At 46.7% G+C, this 19,241-nt stretch overlaps 1 protein-coding gene across 1 annotated transcript; it reads right to left on the bottom strand.

Annotated features, from left to right (window-relative positions):
- Positions 1–4,558: 4,558 nt before the first annotated feature.
- Positions 4,559–5,017, bottom strand: LOC144173390 (uncharacterized). Its single transcript, XM_077701841.1, has one exon. It carries the CDS (start codon positions 5,015–5,017, stop codon positions 4,559–4,561), a length of 459 nt encoding a protein of 152 aa, XP_077557967.1.
- Positions 5,018–19,241: the final 14,224 nt, after the last annotated feature.

Genomic DNA, 19,241 nt, shown 5'->3' on the forward strand with positions numbered 1-19,241 from the left:
GGCAGTGCGTCGTTCGTTTTAAGCCACTCATGATTTCAAATCCTGCAGTTTTAATGTTAGTGTGTTTTTCTAGTGTAGTGCAGTCAACAGAAACGGGGATGTCAAAGTAAGGTGATAAGTTTTGTGTTTAGCAAATGTATGGCACTGACAGGCGAGATGGTGGATATCTGTAGGTGTAAGTGTTTATAATAGGGGCATTTGTAATAGTTTCAGAGTAATTCATTTTTCGGAAGGTTTCTCATGCATAGGATGTATTAGTGAATATTTTGTTTCTTGGGGTGTCTTGAGACAGGACACGTGTGGGACGTGATCGTATGGTGGGGGGAGTTTGAGCCGAAGTTTCTTGTTGATTATGATGTTTATCAATTTGCGCTGACGGAGACCAATTGGGGCCATTGAAGAAACTGGTGAACTCCGATGGACACGGGCGCTGGGGCGAGGGGTCAGCGGAGTTGGTACGAGGAAGACCCCTGTGAAGCCTCATCGGCCGCCTGCTTACCCGATGCCGTTACCTCATGTTTCCGTCTTTACGGGCCTGGGTTCAGTGTCGATGAAAAGTGGTTGTCTGTCTTATGATGTGATGAATCAGTGGCTGTGAAGAACGCGGTATCTGCAATACCTGAAGGTCTTCAAGATACGTATCTTTGGAGGGACGTTATGGCAGTAGTAATACATGGCGAAATTGAGGGCATCCATGATGGGGGTAGTTGAGCTTGAATGCACGTGTTATTACGTAGATGGATGTACAGCGCGCCCATGTGCTTCAATCATCTGGAGGCGTTGAAGCCGTTATCATGTGGGAAGCTGTAAGAATAGCGTCCGTTTAATGTTGGTTTCACCTGGCTGCTTTGTGACTCATAGGTTGATAAACAGGAATGAAAGAGACAAATACAGACGGAAAAGGGTGCGGTTTTAACTTCGTGGAGGAATTCGTCCGGATGATTGGTGCTACGTGTGCTCCCAGAAGCGATGAAAATAACGCGACACACAGACACACAGGCACACGCGCCACATTAGAGAGTACAGTCAAACAAAGGACGCAGGGAAGCTTCAACCAAAAGAAATCTAAGAGACGATATAAAATGCTTCGGGAACAAAATATATTATGTATATGCAAGTAATTTCAACAGGTGGCACCTAATAAATGCATTATTTCTGCTTTGAATAGGGTGGTTGCTGATTATGATCATGTGATAATAGCGATGAAGACGATGACGACACAAGCAATCCACGTTTAGCCACAAATTACGTGCTTCCAGTTGGTCATAGCAAAAAACATTCAGTTGCAAAGTAAAAAAAAGTCAATTTACAACATAAATCCGGGAAAAAACGTTTGGGGAGCACTGGACTGCAGGACTACTGCAAACATGGCTTCACCAGTCATCGGCTGTTGCAAGGCAAGCCAATGAGACTGGTAAAAAAAGTGGTTTTACTAACATTTGCCAAGGCAGTATGTTGAACCGAGTGGCACGGAGAGGCAAAATAGGCCGATAGAAAGCATAAAACCCGAAAGAAAAAACCATGAGGCGTTAAGCTTGTAGCCACCATAAGCAAGCCTACACAACATAACAGGGTGATGGACGGGGGCCCAGTTTGTGCATGCCACGCACGGCGAAGGGAATAAGGACGTGCATGACAGCAAAAAAGTGTTTCCAGTGTACACAAAGCAGTAAGTGGGGAGTGACATAAAAACAGGGAAGAAAGAGGTGCAAAGCAGAGCATGAAAAGAGAGAGGGTCCCGAGCCGAGCTGTACGCCCATCGAAAGTCGATTTGGCTGTATTGGTTCTCACCGGATGTCGATCGTTTCAGGCATCAAGAGACCGGATAGCCGCCGCCACAGGCGTGACTCGATTTGGAGGAGGCCCATTCCAACGTCGTTAGGTGGTACGTGACAAGTGTTCAACTGCGCTATTTACGGTAGGTGTGGGTCTTCCAGTGGGTGCACTTCATGACCAAAGCAGCGATAGTAAAGCACGCTGACACGCCATAATCTCGTTCAACGGTGCCGTGCATTTTGATCTGCGTCTCCTCGGCACTGGGGGACTCGCTGGTTCTTTTTTCCCCAAGTACCATTTTTTCTGAAACTTCTCTATTGGGCTCTGTCATCGTGACGAGCGTGTAGAGCAGCATTTCAGACGGTTCTTCTGTTGTGATTGCTCGCTATTTTTGCGTTTATTTTGAAAAAACGTTTCCTAGTACGCTGAGGGGTGACAATTGAATGAGTCGAGGCGGGACTTTTTTGAAATGATCGAACATATATTTCTGTTTTACTCTACAAGTTGAACACATCTTGTCTACAGGTTGCTTTTGGTTAATTTTGAGAAGCAAAAGGAAGAGGGCACGAAAGGCTAAGCAGGTTGTAAAATGGGAATATATTTCCTGCGCTGTTCTCCATGGAGAACAACGTACGTGACGTTACGCTTCGTTGCCATAAAAAACAATTATGCGTACTCAGCGCTGGTCAGCTCAAACGCTTTCTTTTTCACATAAGTGCCATCCGCACACATATACTGTCACACTAAGAAATCGTTCCACCTTTGGTCTGAGATTCAGCCCGTCCGTGGTGCAATTTGTCATTACTTTGCGATACGCACCAGCTTTACCGAAGCTCTGAAGCCGCATTCAAAGCCGTGTACACCAATCGTATGGCTCTGTATTTATATTGCTGCGGGTTTACAATTGGCACTATTGGTTACACCGCCGCCGACTAACTGACACGTTCTGAGGGATTTGTTTTATGTATGTTGTTTTTAGCTCGCACTAGTGTCCTTGCGCTAAACAGGATCATCCTTTAGTTCGCACTGTCTATAAGCTAAATGTGATATCCATGATTGTTTATGGCTATTTTCAAAGTCAATTTACAACATAAATCCGGAAAAAAACCTTTGGGGGGCACTAGACTGGAGGCACTCATCCTTTAGTTCGCACTGTCTATAAGCTAAATGTGATATCCATGATTGTTTATGGCTAGTTTAACAGCGATCATGTTTAAGCTTGTCGTTGGGCCGGCGAACGTGAGCATTAAAACCTTGCCGAGCGCTCACGTCATCGCGCGCGCCGGCACCTCTTGGCCGGAGCTTCGCCTCACGTCTCCACCTGCCGGAGGCGCGATGCAACTGGTACAAGCCCGGCTTTGAGAACGCGTCGCGGGGTGGCTTGACTAGCTCTATTACTTGTTGCAATGAGTGGTGCAGTTTTGATGGTGCAAAGAGCAGAATTAATGCCAAAACGAAAGAAGCCAAAAGGACGAGAAACAATAGCGTTAATCACCTTAATCAGCGTCCCACACGCCAGAACACACGAGCCGAACGGTGGACATCGAATGAGTTCAGATATTTTGATTAAACGCTCTTCCCGCTGCGCCGCCAGCTACTGTCGGGGGTTCACCGCAAAGCCAGTGGGCACACATACATTTTAGATACTTGAATGACCGAGGGAAGGGGAAAGTGGGAAAGGATAATGGCGGCATTATCCTTTCCCACTTTCCCCTTCTCTACCAATCCCCTACCGACCCATCTATCCATAGCAGCGCGCAAGCGCAAGAAAATGGAATAAACGTGTCTTCAATCAATCAATCTCCTTGGGGGGGCTGACGACGACATCACGCGAAGAAACTGATCGAGTCTCGAAGCATAACCACGCACGAACTTAGCAGAACCAAGAATAAGCTGGGTGGGGCCGCCAACTTAGCTGCTTGTCCAGTCTTCACGCCACTAGTGCTAAGCTGCCCCATTTTATTTGTTTTTTTGGAGGGGGTTTTCGAGTTTGATTTGGTAGCCCAGCATTCCCATCCTCGTTCACGGCTAAAATGCTTGCCTGAGAATCCATCACCTTTTTTCCAGTCGTATACAAAATAGACAACTCCGTATTTTTTGGTGCATGCTGGCTAGTTGGCAGGTTCCCGGGTACGCAAACGACAAGATCATTCTATGGTTATTTATGCATAATGGTTGGTGTTTGTCTATCCCTCTTACCACAGAAATGACCAAAGTAACGAGGGCAGCCATTTGTCTTTTTTCGTATTACGCACTTTCTTCGCGGCGTCGTGAATTTGAACTTCTGTTTATTTTCTTCCGGCGTGAATAGAGGCATGTATAGCACCGCGTTTCTGCCCTACAGTGTTGTCGGCTTGTGAAACCGCATTTATTTCACTATGAAAACAGGCAAACGCAAACTCGAAATATAAAACAGATTCATCAAATCCCTTCATCAATTCCAATTCTTCTCATTCATCAGGAGTAGCAAGTTCGGGTCCTTTGTCAGGCTAAGCTCACCAGTTCCATTAAGGACTATTCTCTCTTCTCTCTCGAAATCTAAAACGCTTTAAAGGGACTTCGTGGGAGTGGGACGTCAGAAAATAAAAATACCACTAGCAGCTGCAAATCAAACACAACTTTCCTCCAGCAGGAGCAAGCGCTAACACTACCGTCCCTTTTAGGGGATCTACAAACACTGGACAGTTGCTTCGCATTGTTCTAGTTAATTGCGTGACAAGGTTGTAATAACCGATAAAGTACAGCATGATTCAGTAGAAATATAGTGCTGCTTCGCATAGAATCAGTAGCTCCTGCGCTTGAAGTAGTGGTCGTTCACGGTGAAGCACAGGTGTCCGGCGTGAACACCGCCTGTGATCAGGGCCACGGTCCCGGCCAGCTTGTCGGCGTGGTTGACGAGCACGTAGATGCCGCAGCCGAGCACAAGCAGGGCGGCGGTGGCGTGGAAGAGGAGGAAGTAGAAGGTCGCGTGGAGCAGGAAGAAGGTGCTGTCCGAGAGCGCCGCAGAGAGCAGCATCTGGGCGCAGTGGAGACCCGCCTGCATGGAGGCGCACTGGGCGAGCCACAGGGGCCATGGCTCTCGGCGCCCAGCGCCGAACAGCAGCGACAGCAGGGTCAGGTTGCCGGCCAGCTCGAAGGAGAGGAACCAGTTGTGCGTCCGCGGTACGCTCGCCTGAAACAGGGAGCGCTCCACTTCAAAGACCACCATCGATGCATTCCGTGCTGTGTAAACGGCGTCCATGGTTTCGCAGAATTTCGTCGGGTGACGATGACGATGGCACTTTATTTGGTGTCCTGTCCTCTTCTTTCTTGTTGGTGACGTCGGCGAAAAGGAATCGTGGGGATGGAGCAACATTAATGATAGTAGCAGCGACTGCGACAACGCCGCCTCCTACGTGAGGGAGTAGAATTTTTCCGTGTACAAGGGGGCACTGAGTGCTACAGCCCATGGTTTACTGTTTCGACGGCGCAGTGTTTGACTCCCACAGCTGCGATTTATCATGGCGACCGGTCAAGTTATGTCAGTTGATATACTTGTGAGTGTCACTAAGTTTCAGTTGCTATCTGCAAAAATTCTCCCGCATTTCCCCGAGGGGGAGAATGTGAAAGTGAGAATGCACGGTTGTCGGCCCGCTTGCGGCGCTTGCGCTCGGCCCCCGCAGCCCACCGCCTCGCCGCCTTCTCTTCCATCTCTTCCATCGGGTTTGTAGTATCACGTGTACACCACGCAGTTATCAAGCCGCTATAACGCCGCTGAGTCGCCAACGCACGCCGCTGACGACGTAGTTTGAATGCGTTAAAGATATAAGGCGCGTCACTAACACTGATATCAGCGTCGTGTCCGTGGCTTGGTCGGTAGAGCGTCGCGCTGCGGCCGCAAAGTCCTCGGATCGAAACCTGGCGCCGGATGCTGTTTCTTTTTTAAATATAGAGGAGCACTGCGGACGCCGCCGCCGCCGCCGCCGCCGGCGGTGGATGGTTTGGGGTCGCTTATAAAGTGCATTCGCACTTAAAAATGTAACTCTACCTTGTAGGAAAGCTTAAAAATATACTCTGCAATAAGGTACGCATTTAGGCTGGTTGGTTCATGATTACGAGTGAAAAAACAGCGCTAAAAACACAGGACAAGAGAGGTCCTGTGTCCTTTCTTGTCCTGTCTTTTTAGCGCTGTTTTTTAACTCGTAAAGATACTCTGGTATCCATTTTTTTAGTTCAAAAGCGCTTACAGCTACCTCCGTGCATTTGACGAATGCAAGACGCAGTCTTAGTAGCGGTGTCGCAGTTGATACGCAGCCCGATGAACTGCTGGCGGCGCAGTAGGAAGGATGGAGGCTGGTTCACCCCTTCTTGACTTTAGGAATGACATTACACTTTGAGGTCTAACGTCGTCAAATGGTGCCCGTCTCTTGATTGACAATGAGTTTGACGTTACTCGTCAGATCGTTGAGCTTAACGTCTGGGCCTTCAAAATGTTAGACCTAAGCATACACCTAACAAAGGGGATTTTCGGGGCTTTGGGTCAGAATAACGAAAAGAAAGAAAATTGGTGCAGCTTGCACTAGCTGTGCAAGGCTGGAAAAACAGCAGAGCTGGCGGCCCCTCTTCCTTCGTCCCACGCGCAATCCTGGACGACGCCGCTGTACACGAGCCTTTATACCATGTGTTGCGCAGTGTCGTCACGGCTTGACGTGCGCCGGTGAGGTTCGGCGGAGCCATGCCTAGGCTAGCAAAGCGAGCGCCAGCTATGCACAGCTGCGCCAAGGTTTGCTAGGCAACGTGAGGTGACGCCATCGCTCCCGTGAGGTTTTTTAGTGCGACGGTGGGATAACGCTCGGCTTAAACAGCTCTGCTGTTACAAATACTCAAAGGTACGAGCATGATGATGATGACGTCCAGACGCCATTGTAAGCCACACAAGCTTAAGAGTCCTCTGCAACCCGATAAAGCTTTCAGACAGCGACCCATACCCGAAGAGGTGTATTGCACAACGCTTTATATCAATCAATCAATAAACTAATCAATCAATCAACATGTCAGTTCAATATCAAACAATCAATTCCCTACAATCAACCGCTAGGAATAGGTGAACGCACCCTGAATCCTGTTTCATACCCACAGATTCCCGTACCCACGGCGATAAATTGGACAACGCTTTATAGGCAAAAACGCGTTCTTTTTCCGCGCGACGTCGTGCCTTTATTTGAAATTGCAGGCGTTTCCTTTCCCATTATCCAGCACTGCTGTGCGACCGATCTGTTCGCCCAGAAAGCATAAATATGGCGCAGACAGCGGTGCTTAGCTTGTTATGAACAATTTTGAGTGTCCCACCAATCACTATAGAGATCGTTTGTTTGGAAACTTTATCTGTGGTGCAATGAAAACTTTGTTCCTGTAGTACCCGAGTTACCCCACACTGAAAAACCTAAATGACGAATACGATCACATATGCAGTTTCTTCTCGAAAAGCATTTTACCATATTCTGCAATTCACTAAGTCTACACGCTTGAAACCGAGGAAAACGCTGTTGTACAGTCATGGACAATTCAAATACGAACCGCGGAGCGCACGGCCGAAGATACCCCTGCCGTCACCTGGCAGCGGCCGTTAAACACACACGGACATGCGCAGTTGAGATGTCGGGAGCGAGGCTGCGTGTCCCACTGCGATATGTTGCCCTCTTCTCGCTCGCATGCTTGCCTCGTCGCCATGCCGCAAGAGCGCTGAAAACAATTGTTAGCGATGCGCGGTCACCGTGTACTCGGCTCACGCGAGCGGCTGCTCCCCGTGTGTGCCGGCGTCACATTGCCGACATAGCTTTGCATGCGGGGTGCAGTAACTTGAACAAATAAGGATGGACACCTGGGTCACTTTAAAACCATGCTCAGTGCTGCCCACTCCGCAGATATCTACGAGCACTGAGGTGCCCCCCAAAAAACGAAGAAAGCGGGCCGCCAAAATTGTTGCGCTAGGGCAACTGACCTATAGAATGGTTCGAACTGGGGATCTTCTTAATTTCTCTTCATATCAGAATTCTGCGAGCAATTTCCCAGTCACACAATGCTTGCAGTTATTGTTATCATTCGAGATGAACTATGGTGGGATATGTATTGCTTGCGACTAGCACCGAATCCGCGAAATGACTCAGCCATGTTCTGTTAAATAAAGGCTCATTCTTAGCGGCCAGCTCATTGTTGAATTCCCGAGTCACTGCACCACTAACGCAAAACAATGCAGCGCCATCAGAAGTCACCACTTCTGTGCGCTCGTTTTCTTCAAGAAAGCATGATGAGCTCAACAGCATGCCTTACGAGAGCGTGCACGCGTTTCCCACGCAAGCACTGGTCGCAACTAAACAAATTACACCATCTTCCCACGTGGGAGCCCTGAGGGGATGTAAAGCCGTGGAGTAGCAGCGTGTTAATTGGTTGTTAGAGTAAAGACACGTGTAGTAGCGTATTAAATGTCTTCTTTATTTATCGAGTAGTGGGGAACGTTCTGCGACTTCTCGTTCTCGAAGCGAGGAATCCGCTGTTCGACGCTGGCGTTTCGAAGCGTTGTCACGTTTGCGAACGCCATCTGGATCAGCTACTCGCCGCTGGCGTTTCAAAGCGGCTTCTCGTTCTCGAAGCGAGGAATCCGCTGCTCGACGCTGCCGTTTACGTTCGGCGTCGCGAGCTCTCCTCTGTGCAGCCTTGTCTTCGGAGGTGCTCGCGGTTCTGACAGTGTGCTGGCTGGCGCTAGTTGAAGGTGTGCCAGCCAGTTCGCTGACGGAATCGTTGGCGTCCTTTTCCAGTCATCGGACGGCGCAGTACCGAAGAAGCAACTGAGCGGAGCGCGGACGGGGTTTATTTGCAGAGCAGAGGGAGTGGAGAGGAGAAGCAGCGCGTGTAGCGGACAGGTGGTGTGGAGAGGAGGAGCAGCACGCGCTAGCGCACAGTGTTGCCGGTGTCTTCCTTGAGCCGGTACGAGACGAGCCTAGCGGCGAGGAGGAGAGCGGCGTTATCACAGCTGGCGTGGAGAGGGGTAGGAGGAGGAGAGGTGCGGATGCCGGACGATGGGGGCTCGACTAAGAGATGTTCTGCATCTAAAACAATTACGCGCCGCATTGCTCTCAACGCGACACACACCTTCAGCTGCAGCAGCGCTAGAACTTCCAGTGCTTTCAGCGCTCTTGCGGCTTGGCGACAAGGCAAGCATGCGAGCGAGGAGTGGGTGACATATCGAAGTGGGACACGCACCCTCGCACCCGACATCTTAACTGCGCATGTCCGTGCGTTTTTCGCGGCCGCTGCCAGGTGACGGCACCGGTATCTTCGGCCGGGCGCTCCGCGGTTCGTATTTGAATTGTCCATGACTGTACATTCCTGACGGCCGGGCACGAGAAATTCGCAACACTCGGCATCCGGTACAGCTAATTCTGTTTATCTTAGTGTCAAAAGTAAAACGTTTCAAGAATACATGAACATCACGAGAATGTAAGGCCATAGTGAGACGCGTACACTCAACAAAATTATTTGTGAATTGGAAATAAACATTCGTGAATTCTTCCGATATAACTTAAACTCAGAATTTCTTTGAAAGTATTCGTTTAGAAGCATACCTTGTATCATTGTCATGTAAGCGTGACGAATCAACATAGAAAAAAAGGAAACAGCAGTGGTTACCCCCAACAGGATATTTTATGCACAGAAATGAAACTTATAACAGACCACGGCATGCTTTGCAGGCACCGCCGCCATGTCGTGTTATACGCCTCGAGCGCGGCCTGTAGGGGCGCCACTGAAATCCCCCTAGCGGCCCGTTTCGAAAGCAGGCGCGGGAGTCCCCGGCCCGTTCCCCCCTGTCACTGTTGCTTTTGGGGCTCGTTCAAAACAGCGATTTACCGTTTGTCCGCGTTAGAAATACCGAAAAACGTGGAGAAGGCACTCTGTTTGCAAGCCTGGTGTGTTCACGAGAGTATAAACGTTAATGACGCGAACTTAGAAAGATCTATATGAGCGCCGGGCGTGTGTCACAGGCCGGCGTCCCGAAGCCAGCATTTGCATGCAGCTGATTGCAATTCCGCTGCCCTGAAATTTAGTGGCAGTGTCTCCGTAAGCTGTGTTTCCTCCGATGGTCATGTTGCGCCCTTACACACTATGATGTAAATCGACTTTGTGCACTACAAAATCCAGCGGAGCACTCATACCTGACAGCACGCAAGTTACTCCTGCCAATATCACATATCAGATATTGATCAGTACCCTGAACAAGCCAATGCGGAATAAATTTCGCATTGTACCAAAGAAGTATGATGGATAATGCAAAATTACACACCGGAGTCAGTACACGACGACAAATTTAATGCTGGGTCGTCTTGTCCCGACGTGAGCGCTCGCTAAGATTCATCTGTTACATTTATCCTCCACGAGAAGCGCGAAGAAGGGCTTATAGAGTAATCCGCGTCCGCGACCAAACTCTTCTTCGAAACATCTTCGTACGACACAGGGAGACTGCAGAATCTAGCATAAACCGAAATCAGAGACCCTTATCAGATACGACACTCTTCCTACGAGCCCGTATGTACGAGAATTCGGCGCACGTTAAGGATCTCCAGGTGGTCAAAATTAATCCGCAGCCCTCCACTACGGCGTGCCTCATAGTCTCCTTTGCGTCGGCGCGTTAAACACTGCAATCAATCAATCCTCTTTCAACGACACCTCGTATTTCTTGAGAACTGCTTACCGTGCATTCTTCAAAACATGCGTCCGCCGAATGATCAGCCGTTCGTTGAAGGCGAAAAACAAACGAAAAGTGAACACGCAGCTTGTGTGTGTGATTACTAAAACGTTCATTTGTTGATTTCGCTCCGCAATAGTAAACAACGATAGTTGAGCGTCCTCCTCCTCACCCCCTCCCCCCCCCCCCATGTCTAGCGAAATATCAGTGCATTTCGCATCTAGTTGGTCTGGTGAATACTACCTTGCTCAAACAAACGTCTTTAGCATTTCAGAAGCTGCACTCGGTTTTTTTTAATTCCCGTACGACTATTCTATTTATTCCTGACTTGCAGACCATTCATTTTCCCGTGGTTTCATTTACATATACCTTGGTTCTTACTATATATAAGGCATGAGTGAGCACATATCTGACAATGCACAGCCTTTGAGTGTACTTAACATTTTCGCGTGGCTTATATTCCCATAAAAGGCACAAGTTTTTGTACGCTATTGGGTTATCACATCCCCGAAACATATTTTTCTACGACGTACATATTCGAAGCAAAGCCGCATTTGTTGTCTGCGCTGCAAAACGAACCAACCTCTTACAGTGCCAATATCAGGTCTAAACGAGGTGACAATAAGTAGAATTCACTTGGGATGACATGTCCGAAGGTGACAGCGGTGATATGCTGCTGCCGTCGCCGACGCTCGCAGAGCGGCCAAGAAGCCCGCAGAACCGCCTCCCCGGGTAGCTCTTGTTGGCGTTCGAGCGCTCTACCAAGACGCATATGTTTTTTTTTAAGCGCCCTAAACATGCAGTTAGCTTACAGACGTCACCTTAACAAGTTGTTTAGTGCGTAGAAAGGCAAAGAGAAGCGAAAGAGAACCAAAACACTGCATGACCACCTATCAGTCACGCAGCGCTAATCCCGCAAACGCCGTGGAGAAGCGGCGGCAGGCGGCGCAGCGATCGCGAATCTCGAGGCGTATACGAAGAGCTGAACCGACTCGTAGTGGCACCTTGTTGTTATTCTTTTCGTTTTTCCTTTAGAAGAACAACTTCCAAAGCGAAAAGGGCTAACTCCGCCCGAGATTACACTTCCATCCGTCGGTGTAACCCCTCGAATAACACGTTATACGCTATTGTGACGTTTGAAATAAGGCCTAAGACATCAATACACATTTTATCGGATCTAAATGAGAAAGGATTATTGATTTCTTTGTTTGCTTATTTATTTATTTATTTATTTATTTATTTATTTATTTATTTATTTATTTATTTATTTATTTAATTTGCTCTCAGGGCCACGGGCACTGAAGAAGGCAGTGGATATTATAAGGTGTACAAACATGAGTACTGTGCATGCGTTCAAATACAAAAACAAATTGTCCTGATTATACAATGTTATGTAATGCTTGATCAAACAGGTGATTGTCCCGTACGGAAACAATATCGGCGGGGAGGCGGTTGCGCTCTCGCGATGTTTTAGGAATGAAAGACTTAGCAGGATATTTTCTGTTACATCAATCAACTCCAACTTTTTTACCCGCCGCGGTGGCTCAGTGGCTAAGGCGCTGCGCTGCTGAGCACAAGGTCGTGGGTTCGATTCCCGGCCGCGGCGGCCGCTTTTCTGATGGAGGCGAAAAGCAAAAACGCCCGTGTGTACGAGATTTCGGCGCACGATAAAGATCCCCAGGTGGTCAAAATTAATCCGGAGCCCTCCACTACGCCGCGCCTCTTCGCCTGCGTTGCGTCGGCGCGTTAAACTCCACAATCAATCAATCAACTCCAACTTTATGGTTATGATCAATTCGACGTGAGGCCGTGAAATCAGTTCCCAATGGAGAACTTTTCTGTTAGATTGTGTGCTTTCCAAGCAAACATATCCAAGTTAGTTTGAACAGGACGGTCATCAAAGTTTATCCGAAAAATATCAAATATGGATAACTCGTGATTATTAGCCTGAAAGTTTGCCTTTTTGCATGGTAATATATCTCGTGAAGCAAAGTAAGGCGAAAAATGCGACGTTGTGATGGGAGGTCAATGCTACTTTCATCGTCGTTACACTTGCAGTCCTGTTGTAGTTTGAAAGAGTGAATCGGGCTCAATTATTCTGAAGAAGTGCGAGTGCGGTAACTAAATTATGACAAGGATCCCATACTGGAGTGGCGCACTTTAGGTTTGATCTAACTAATGTTTTGTATAGAAGTTTTAAAGAAGACAGTGCTGGGGAAAAGTTTCGACGTAAATAACCGAGCCTGCGGTTCGACTTGTTAATATTGTATTCCATGTGTTGCGTCCAAGATAAGTTTTTAGTAATATGAGCACTTAAGTACTTATAAAAGGAAACAGATTCAAGTGGGAGATTGTTCAGGTAATATACGGGCACACAACTGGTAGTTCTTGATAGACGCATTATTTTACGTTTAGTGACGATAAATTCCCTTAACCATTCTCCGCAGCAGTTACTTACAATTGTTAAATCTGATCGGAGAGAGTTAGAATCGTTGACAGTAATTACTTCCTGAAAAACGACGCAGTTGTCGCAAACAAATGAACATTAGAGGATATAAGAGAAGGCAGATCATTTATGTGCATAGGAAACGAAAGAGGTCCCAGAACAGATCCCTGGGGAACAATAGAGGAAACCTGGCAGAGTGAAAATTTATGATCAATAACTAAATCGAACTGTGAGCGATTATTATGGAAAAACTCAATCCACTTCATGATGGTGCCACAAAGTTGCATTTGGCTTAGTTTGTGCAGTAGCAGTTTGCGGCACACCTTGTGAAAGTCTTTAAAAAAGTCTAAATAAACACAGTCACCTTTTGATGATTGCTCTAAAATGCGATCTAGCTTGTGAGTAAAAGTTATTAACCGTGTTTAGCATGACATTGTTTAGCGGAAACCGTGCTGGGATCATTAAAAAACCAATTTGATTCAAGGAATGAGAATAAACGAGTCAATATGATATGTTCCAGTAATTTGAAGCACGTGCTAGTTAAAGAAATATGGCGGCAATAGGTGGGTGACGTTTTTTGGCCAGATTTGAAGAGAGGAACCACCTTCTCGTTTTTCCACTGTATAGGTAGCGTAGATTTGTTAAGTAATTGCTGGAAGATTTTTGTAAAAGTAACAGAATTATATGAACTTGTATTCTTCAAAAACTTGGAGTCTATTAAATCTTAACCAGGAGAAGAGGGGTATTTAAGTCCAGCAATTAACTTAGCCACGCCCACGGCTTAAATAAATGCGAAGGATATTACAGGAAAATTATATGTCTGCGCACAAGGTGCATTAATTGTGGAAGCAACAGAAAAGATTTTCGTGAATGAGGCATTCAGTACAGCCGCACAATCACTCAGATGAATTAAATTACCGGATGCGTCTTCTAACTAGATACTGTTGTCATGCGAAGATTTATGACATGCCAAACCTTTCTAACGTTAGTGTTCAGCATAGAAGAGCAGGTGAAGGTTTAGCGGCTGATAGTGCAGATATGTAAGCGTTCGATGCTAATCTGTAAGCGTCCCATCGTGAATCAGTTGGCGATTTTCTGGCAGAACGATAAAGGCGCTTCTTTCGGTTAGACAGCCTCTTCAGATGATGTTGCACCTTGGGGCGCGAGAATTACACGTGATAGTGCCTTTTGGTATGAACTTTTCTGTTAGATTGTGTACTTTACCAGCAAACATGTCGCAGTTAGTTTGAACAGAACGATCATCAAAGTTAATCCGAAAAGTATCACGAAGGATGGGTAATTCGTGATTAATAGCCTGAACTTTCCACCTTTTTGTAGTCCTGAATTACGTTTTTGTTGTTTAAAGCTTTTGGAGATGATGGAATAATATCAAAGCTGAGAAGATAATTGCCGCTAATGCGAGGTAAGTACGTTATAGTGCGTTATATAAGTACATTAGTACGTTATAGTGGAAGCACACTCTGAACGCCCAGAGTGCACCCCGAGTTGGCGTGATGACGTCGCAGCTGATGGGAATCGGCGAATCGGCTGTGTGCGTCTGACAGCAGCTGCCATCGTCACTGGCCAATCTGCCTAAGTTGGTGTGCGAGAATTGAGAGATGTAGCTTGACTTCTAAACAAATAAGATTTGGTGAAACATCCGTGAGCTTCTGACGGCGTCGTCTCAGTGCTCAGCAGTTTGGCGGCTGCTACTGCGGTTTGACATTGGCGTCGGCGTCATAACAGAGCCAACGAATGCAGAAAGAAAACGATGGAGGAAAGTGTGCGCGAAAGTGCGAGTGCACCGGTACTCTGATACCTTATCTATGACACCTCGGCTTCTCTGGCGGCAAATGCTGGGTCCTGCCTAGCCTGACACATCCGGCCGGCGTCTTGGGCAAGAACTACTCTATTTAGTGAGAGTAGTCTTTCCTAAATTTCAAAGATATTCTGCAAATATAATCTTTACAAGGAACACATGGTGGGAGGGTCCCATTGTTCACAGGCGCCTTATCACCCATAATGCAAACCACAGCGGAGCTACAGGATTTCTTTCTACGCGAGCAGTGAAGGAGACATCACCCCGCATTTTTACGAGTTCGGAATTGTTTATTTATCTGTTCTGTCGTCGCTTTGCACTGTACTACTAGCAGTCATCGTCATATGCATCGATATCATCGCGTTCCTCATGCTAAGCCTTACATGGGCGGTAGAGCTTGACGACAGCGCTGGAGTTTTTTTTTTTTTTTTTTGTCTTTTTTTCTAAAGCCACTGCGCGTGGCGGGGACACTCGGCAGTCTCCACGAGGCACGCGATCCCGAGCGCTCGGAATTTTCTTCGTTTTTTTTTCCCTGCAACGGCGGGTATACGTGTACTGACAACACCTCCGCTGTTAAAAACACGATAATGCAGTCCTGTTTGGTATGTCCATCTGTGGTGTTGCATCCGCACACTAAAAAGAAGCAGTGGCGTCAACATCGTTCACCTTTAATTTAGCGCCACTGTCACCATCATATCATCCTCATCTCTCCATAATCATCCTCCGCGGTGCCTGGCACCGAGCGTGAGCGGTGCCACGTGAGCGTGAGCGACATCAGAGATCTAAGACGACTGCGCGCCTCGGCGGTCGCATGTCATCGCCGCTCCCTAGTTCCGGTCGGACCTTACGCGCCCACAATAAATGTAGAAAGCCAAATCCACTCTACAAAATCCACGGGTCCTTCCTACAAAGGCATTACCAACCGCGAAAGAATTCAATGAGAACAGTTAGTTTTATTTCCGATACCTTTCATGGCGCCCGATTCACCAACGAAACTAATGAATATCAACAGAATTCCAATTTAGAATTTTACAAAAAACGAGAAATACTAAATTTCTTCTTCTAATTTATCTGTCAGGAAAGAAAGACTCGACCTATTAGTCTTTCTTACTCCGTTGTCACAACCGCCTTCAAGACAACGTTATTCATTCAGATAACTTCTCACCTGTCTCCTCACTCAACAAACAGTTAATTTTGCTTGCGCACGGACAGACTGGAACAAATTGCCTCACCTTATTTATGGAAATTGAAATGTAAACCTTCAACTTCTTGCGCTACTGAAAATTTTTTTGAAGTGTAATTTGAATGCTGTTAGTTACTGTAATAATATCTTACTCCTATTTTGCCAGACTTGAAGCAATAAATTGGTTACTTTTTTATTGAGGTACCTGAACTCCACTTTTGGGTCATACTCTGGTCCGCAGTATTGCATTCAATTAAATATACAGGGTATCACGCTCGAAAGCGAAGAAGTAACAGAGTGCCCCATCCTAGCAATTCTTCGCTGCAACAAAAAAAGTCTTACAGGTAACAGAGTGCCCCATCCTAGTAATTCTTTGCTGCAACAAAACAAAAGTTTTACAGCGCCAACGTAAGTGCAGGAGTCCGTGAGTGCACTGATTATCAGGAAACTGATTACCCCGCACGTACCCACTTGCATCGCATCCGTCTAGGCCCATCACGCCCAATTTCCCCTACCTTAAAGCCAAGTTAGATCATTGTCTCTTTTCTCGCCTTATTGCTAGTTAACCTGTTGACCGTCCTCGGCAATCCCCACCATCAGGGAATGTATGCCTGCCTGGCGTTGACGCAACGGTCCATGAGCTAGCCCTAATCTGCCGAGGGGTTTTTTTACCACTCCATCAGCCAACTAAGAGCGCTAGGGAACGATGTATATGAGCAAAAAACTTGTTCAAGGTACGTAACACATTATTCACGATAGCGCACGTAGTTTATCAGTTGGTAACTTGCAGTTTCTCTTTAATGTTACACCACCTGCTATTCGAAGATAGCACTCACGTAGCTTGAACCAACTGGGGCAGTTCACTGTTGGTGCAGACTGGCGATCTCCTTTCCGCTGTCACTCGATCTTCCAGTTTTTTTTATAAAGCCATTTTGCCACAGTGCACCGAACGAATGAGAATTTTTTTAATGCCGAACCATTATTACCCAGTGGAACGCCTACTACCCTTTCCTTCCGCCTTGTGTTCTTAAAGGGCGCCGTCCATTTGCTGCTTGGCACGATATGTTTCGCGCTTCGCATCCGCCTCTCCTTTCGAATCGTTTAGATCTGCCTTCTGCGCGTTGCGCCTGTGCTACTACCGTTACTGCTGATACTGCTGAACTGAAGCGCGTGCTGTGGAACACCACGCACTGCGGAACACCTTGTACTTCGGCGACTCGTCTAGCCTCTGGCGCTGTGATGCGAGAATGTGTAAAAATATATGAAAACCTAGCCTAATACAGTTCCACTGTAAACCTCAGGACGGAACAAAACAAAGATCAATAACCTAAGTTCTATTTTATAAGATGGGATTACCCGACGAAGAAATTGAATTTTTTTTCGCAGCTGTATTTTAATTGGAAATGTAGAGGAATGGAGAATGAAAGAAATAATTCCTCGGGGCACTTAGGTCTGCCTAAGTGGCTTGAATACGAAAGCATTATGGCTTCCACTCGCATTGTACTCCTTCTCCGGTTCGGCCTTGCTGGGCTACTTGAGTAGCAGAGTGCGCTTAGCCGACGCAGAAACTGGCGGTACACAGGAAGTCGAAGCATTTTCAATAGCGCGACACAACGCGAGTCACTCCCACAGCTGCTCCGACGAACCCTAGCCAAACTGACGTCTTCTCCTGGTGCTATCATTGTTGTTCCTTGTCATAACACGTACCCACCTGGGGAAATTGGCTAGGAATCATGCGTATTGAGAGCTCATACGCCCGCTTCACAAAACTCTAAAAATACAAACTTAACCATTTTAATAAAGCAAGAGCACATCATCATAAGATAGAAATGGTAAAGATAGAGAAATAAGAGGTAGGAAGAGAAAAATCCTCTGTCCCCAATGTGTCATGGGCTGACAACTTCGCTCGTTGTCCAGCTTCACCAATTGGAATGGCTCATGATTTTTATCGCGTTATTTTGTTTTTTTTAACTCAATCAGGAAACCAGCTACGGAAGCAAACCCGCATCACCCTTCTGCAAGGTTGGTGTTTGAACCAGTTGGGGCTGTACAGGGCATGTCTGCGGTCTTCTAGGCCTTTTCAGTACAGGACGTTTCGGTATAGCGCGTTTCGGTGCGGTTTTTCGGTACATGGACCTTTCGGGAAGCGGACTTTTCTGGACACGGGTGTTTCTGTACAGGACGCTTAGTTCTCTCTGTGCGCTCAGTGAAACGCATGGTCGGCAATCTGCACAACGAGTTTCATGAGAACATACCGTGAAGAAAAGATATCCATTACAAAGGGAAACACGAAAGAGTGGTCCCCGCGAAAACAAAACAACCACAGTGCCAGCGCGTTCCGCGGAATGTATACCTATAGCCGCTGCAATTAACGGGTTCCACAGGCCTCATCCGCATCTAAGTTATTTTCTGTACTCTGGGAACACTCTCCAAAACATGTGCTGTTTTTGGCTAGATCATTTCATACACAACAAAATTAAGAAAACAAACAAATTCGCCCCTCCTCACCAGATAATTCATTTAAAGCGTAAAGCCAAGCGGTTGCCAAATAACCGTTCCGCCCCTTCCAAACTTAATAAAGTCCGCTCTGCGCGTGCGCAAGAGATACGCTACGCCAAGAACTTTTATTTTAAAACTAGTCTCTCCAATTTTATAGGACATGACCCCCAGAATTTGTTTAGTTTTGTCAGCGAGCTTAAGAAAAAGGTTTATAAGATTTCACACACTGGCTAACTGCTAGAAAAGCCATCTGAAATTTCGTGCCATTATAACCGATATTTTCGCAGCGTATTTTCAATCACAGGCATACCCCCTCCAAATATTTTCAGTTCCCCTGGTATTAACGTAATGTCTCGCGATGGCGTCCTTAAGCTTCTCCTCAATTTTAAAATAGAATCTTCTCCTCGACCCGATGGTTTACCAAGCGCTTCCTTGCGTCGTTATGCTGAACCGTCAGCCGTCAGCCGTGCCATCATGCCGAACCAACAGTTTCTTTCAGTCATATATACCTCGTACATCTATTGAATGGAACCACCTTCCCGCACTTACGGCCACCATTCAAGCTCACCAATTATTTAAGAACGCCTTAGCTAACATTGTATAAGCTAGAAAATTTTTGTATCTTATAATGCACCATTTCTGTTGTGTTTCGGTTTGTTAGCTAACATTGTATACGCAAGAAATTTTTTTTTGTATCGCATGATGCCCTGCTTCTGTTCTGTTTCTGTTTATAACCACTCCCCTCTGTGATACCATATGGTCCTCAGGGTATAAATAAATAATTAAATAAATAAATAAA

Source organism: Haemaphysalis longicornis, unplaced genomic scaffold (genome assembly GCF_048455015.1).
Source record: "Haemaphysalis longicornis isolate Haplotype H1 unplaced genomic scaffold, Haemaphysalis longicornis Haplotype H1 scaffold_3, whole genome shotgun sequence".
NCBI classification, from domain to species: domain Eukaryota; kingdom Metazoa; phylum Arthropoda; class Arachnida; order Ixodida; family Ixodidae; genus Haemaphysalis; species Haemaphysalis longicornis.

Excerpts from the sequence above, each read along its gene's own strand:
- LOC144173390 (XM_077701841.1), bottom strand. The coding sequence starts at position 5,017 with ATGGACGCCGTTTACACAGCACGGAATGCATCGATGGTGGTCTTTGAA.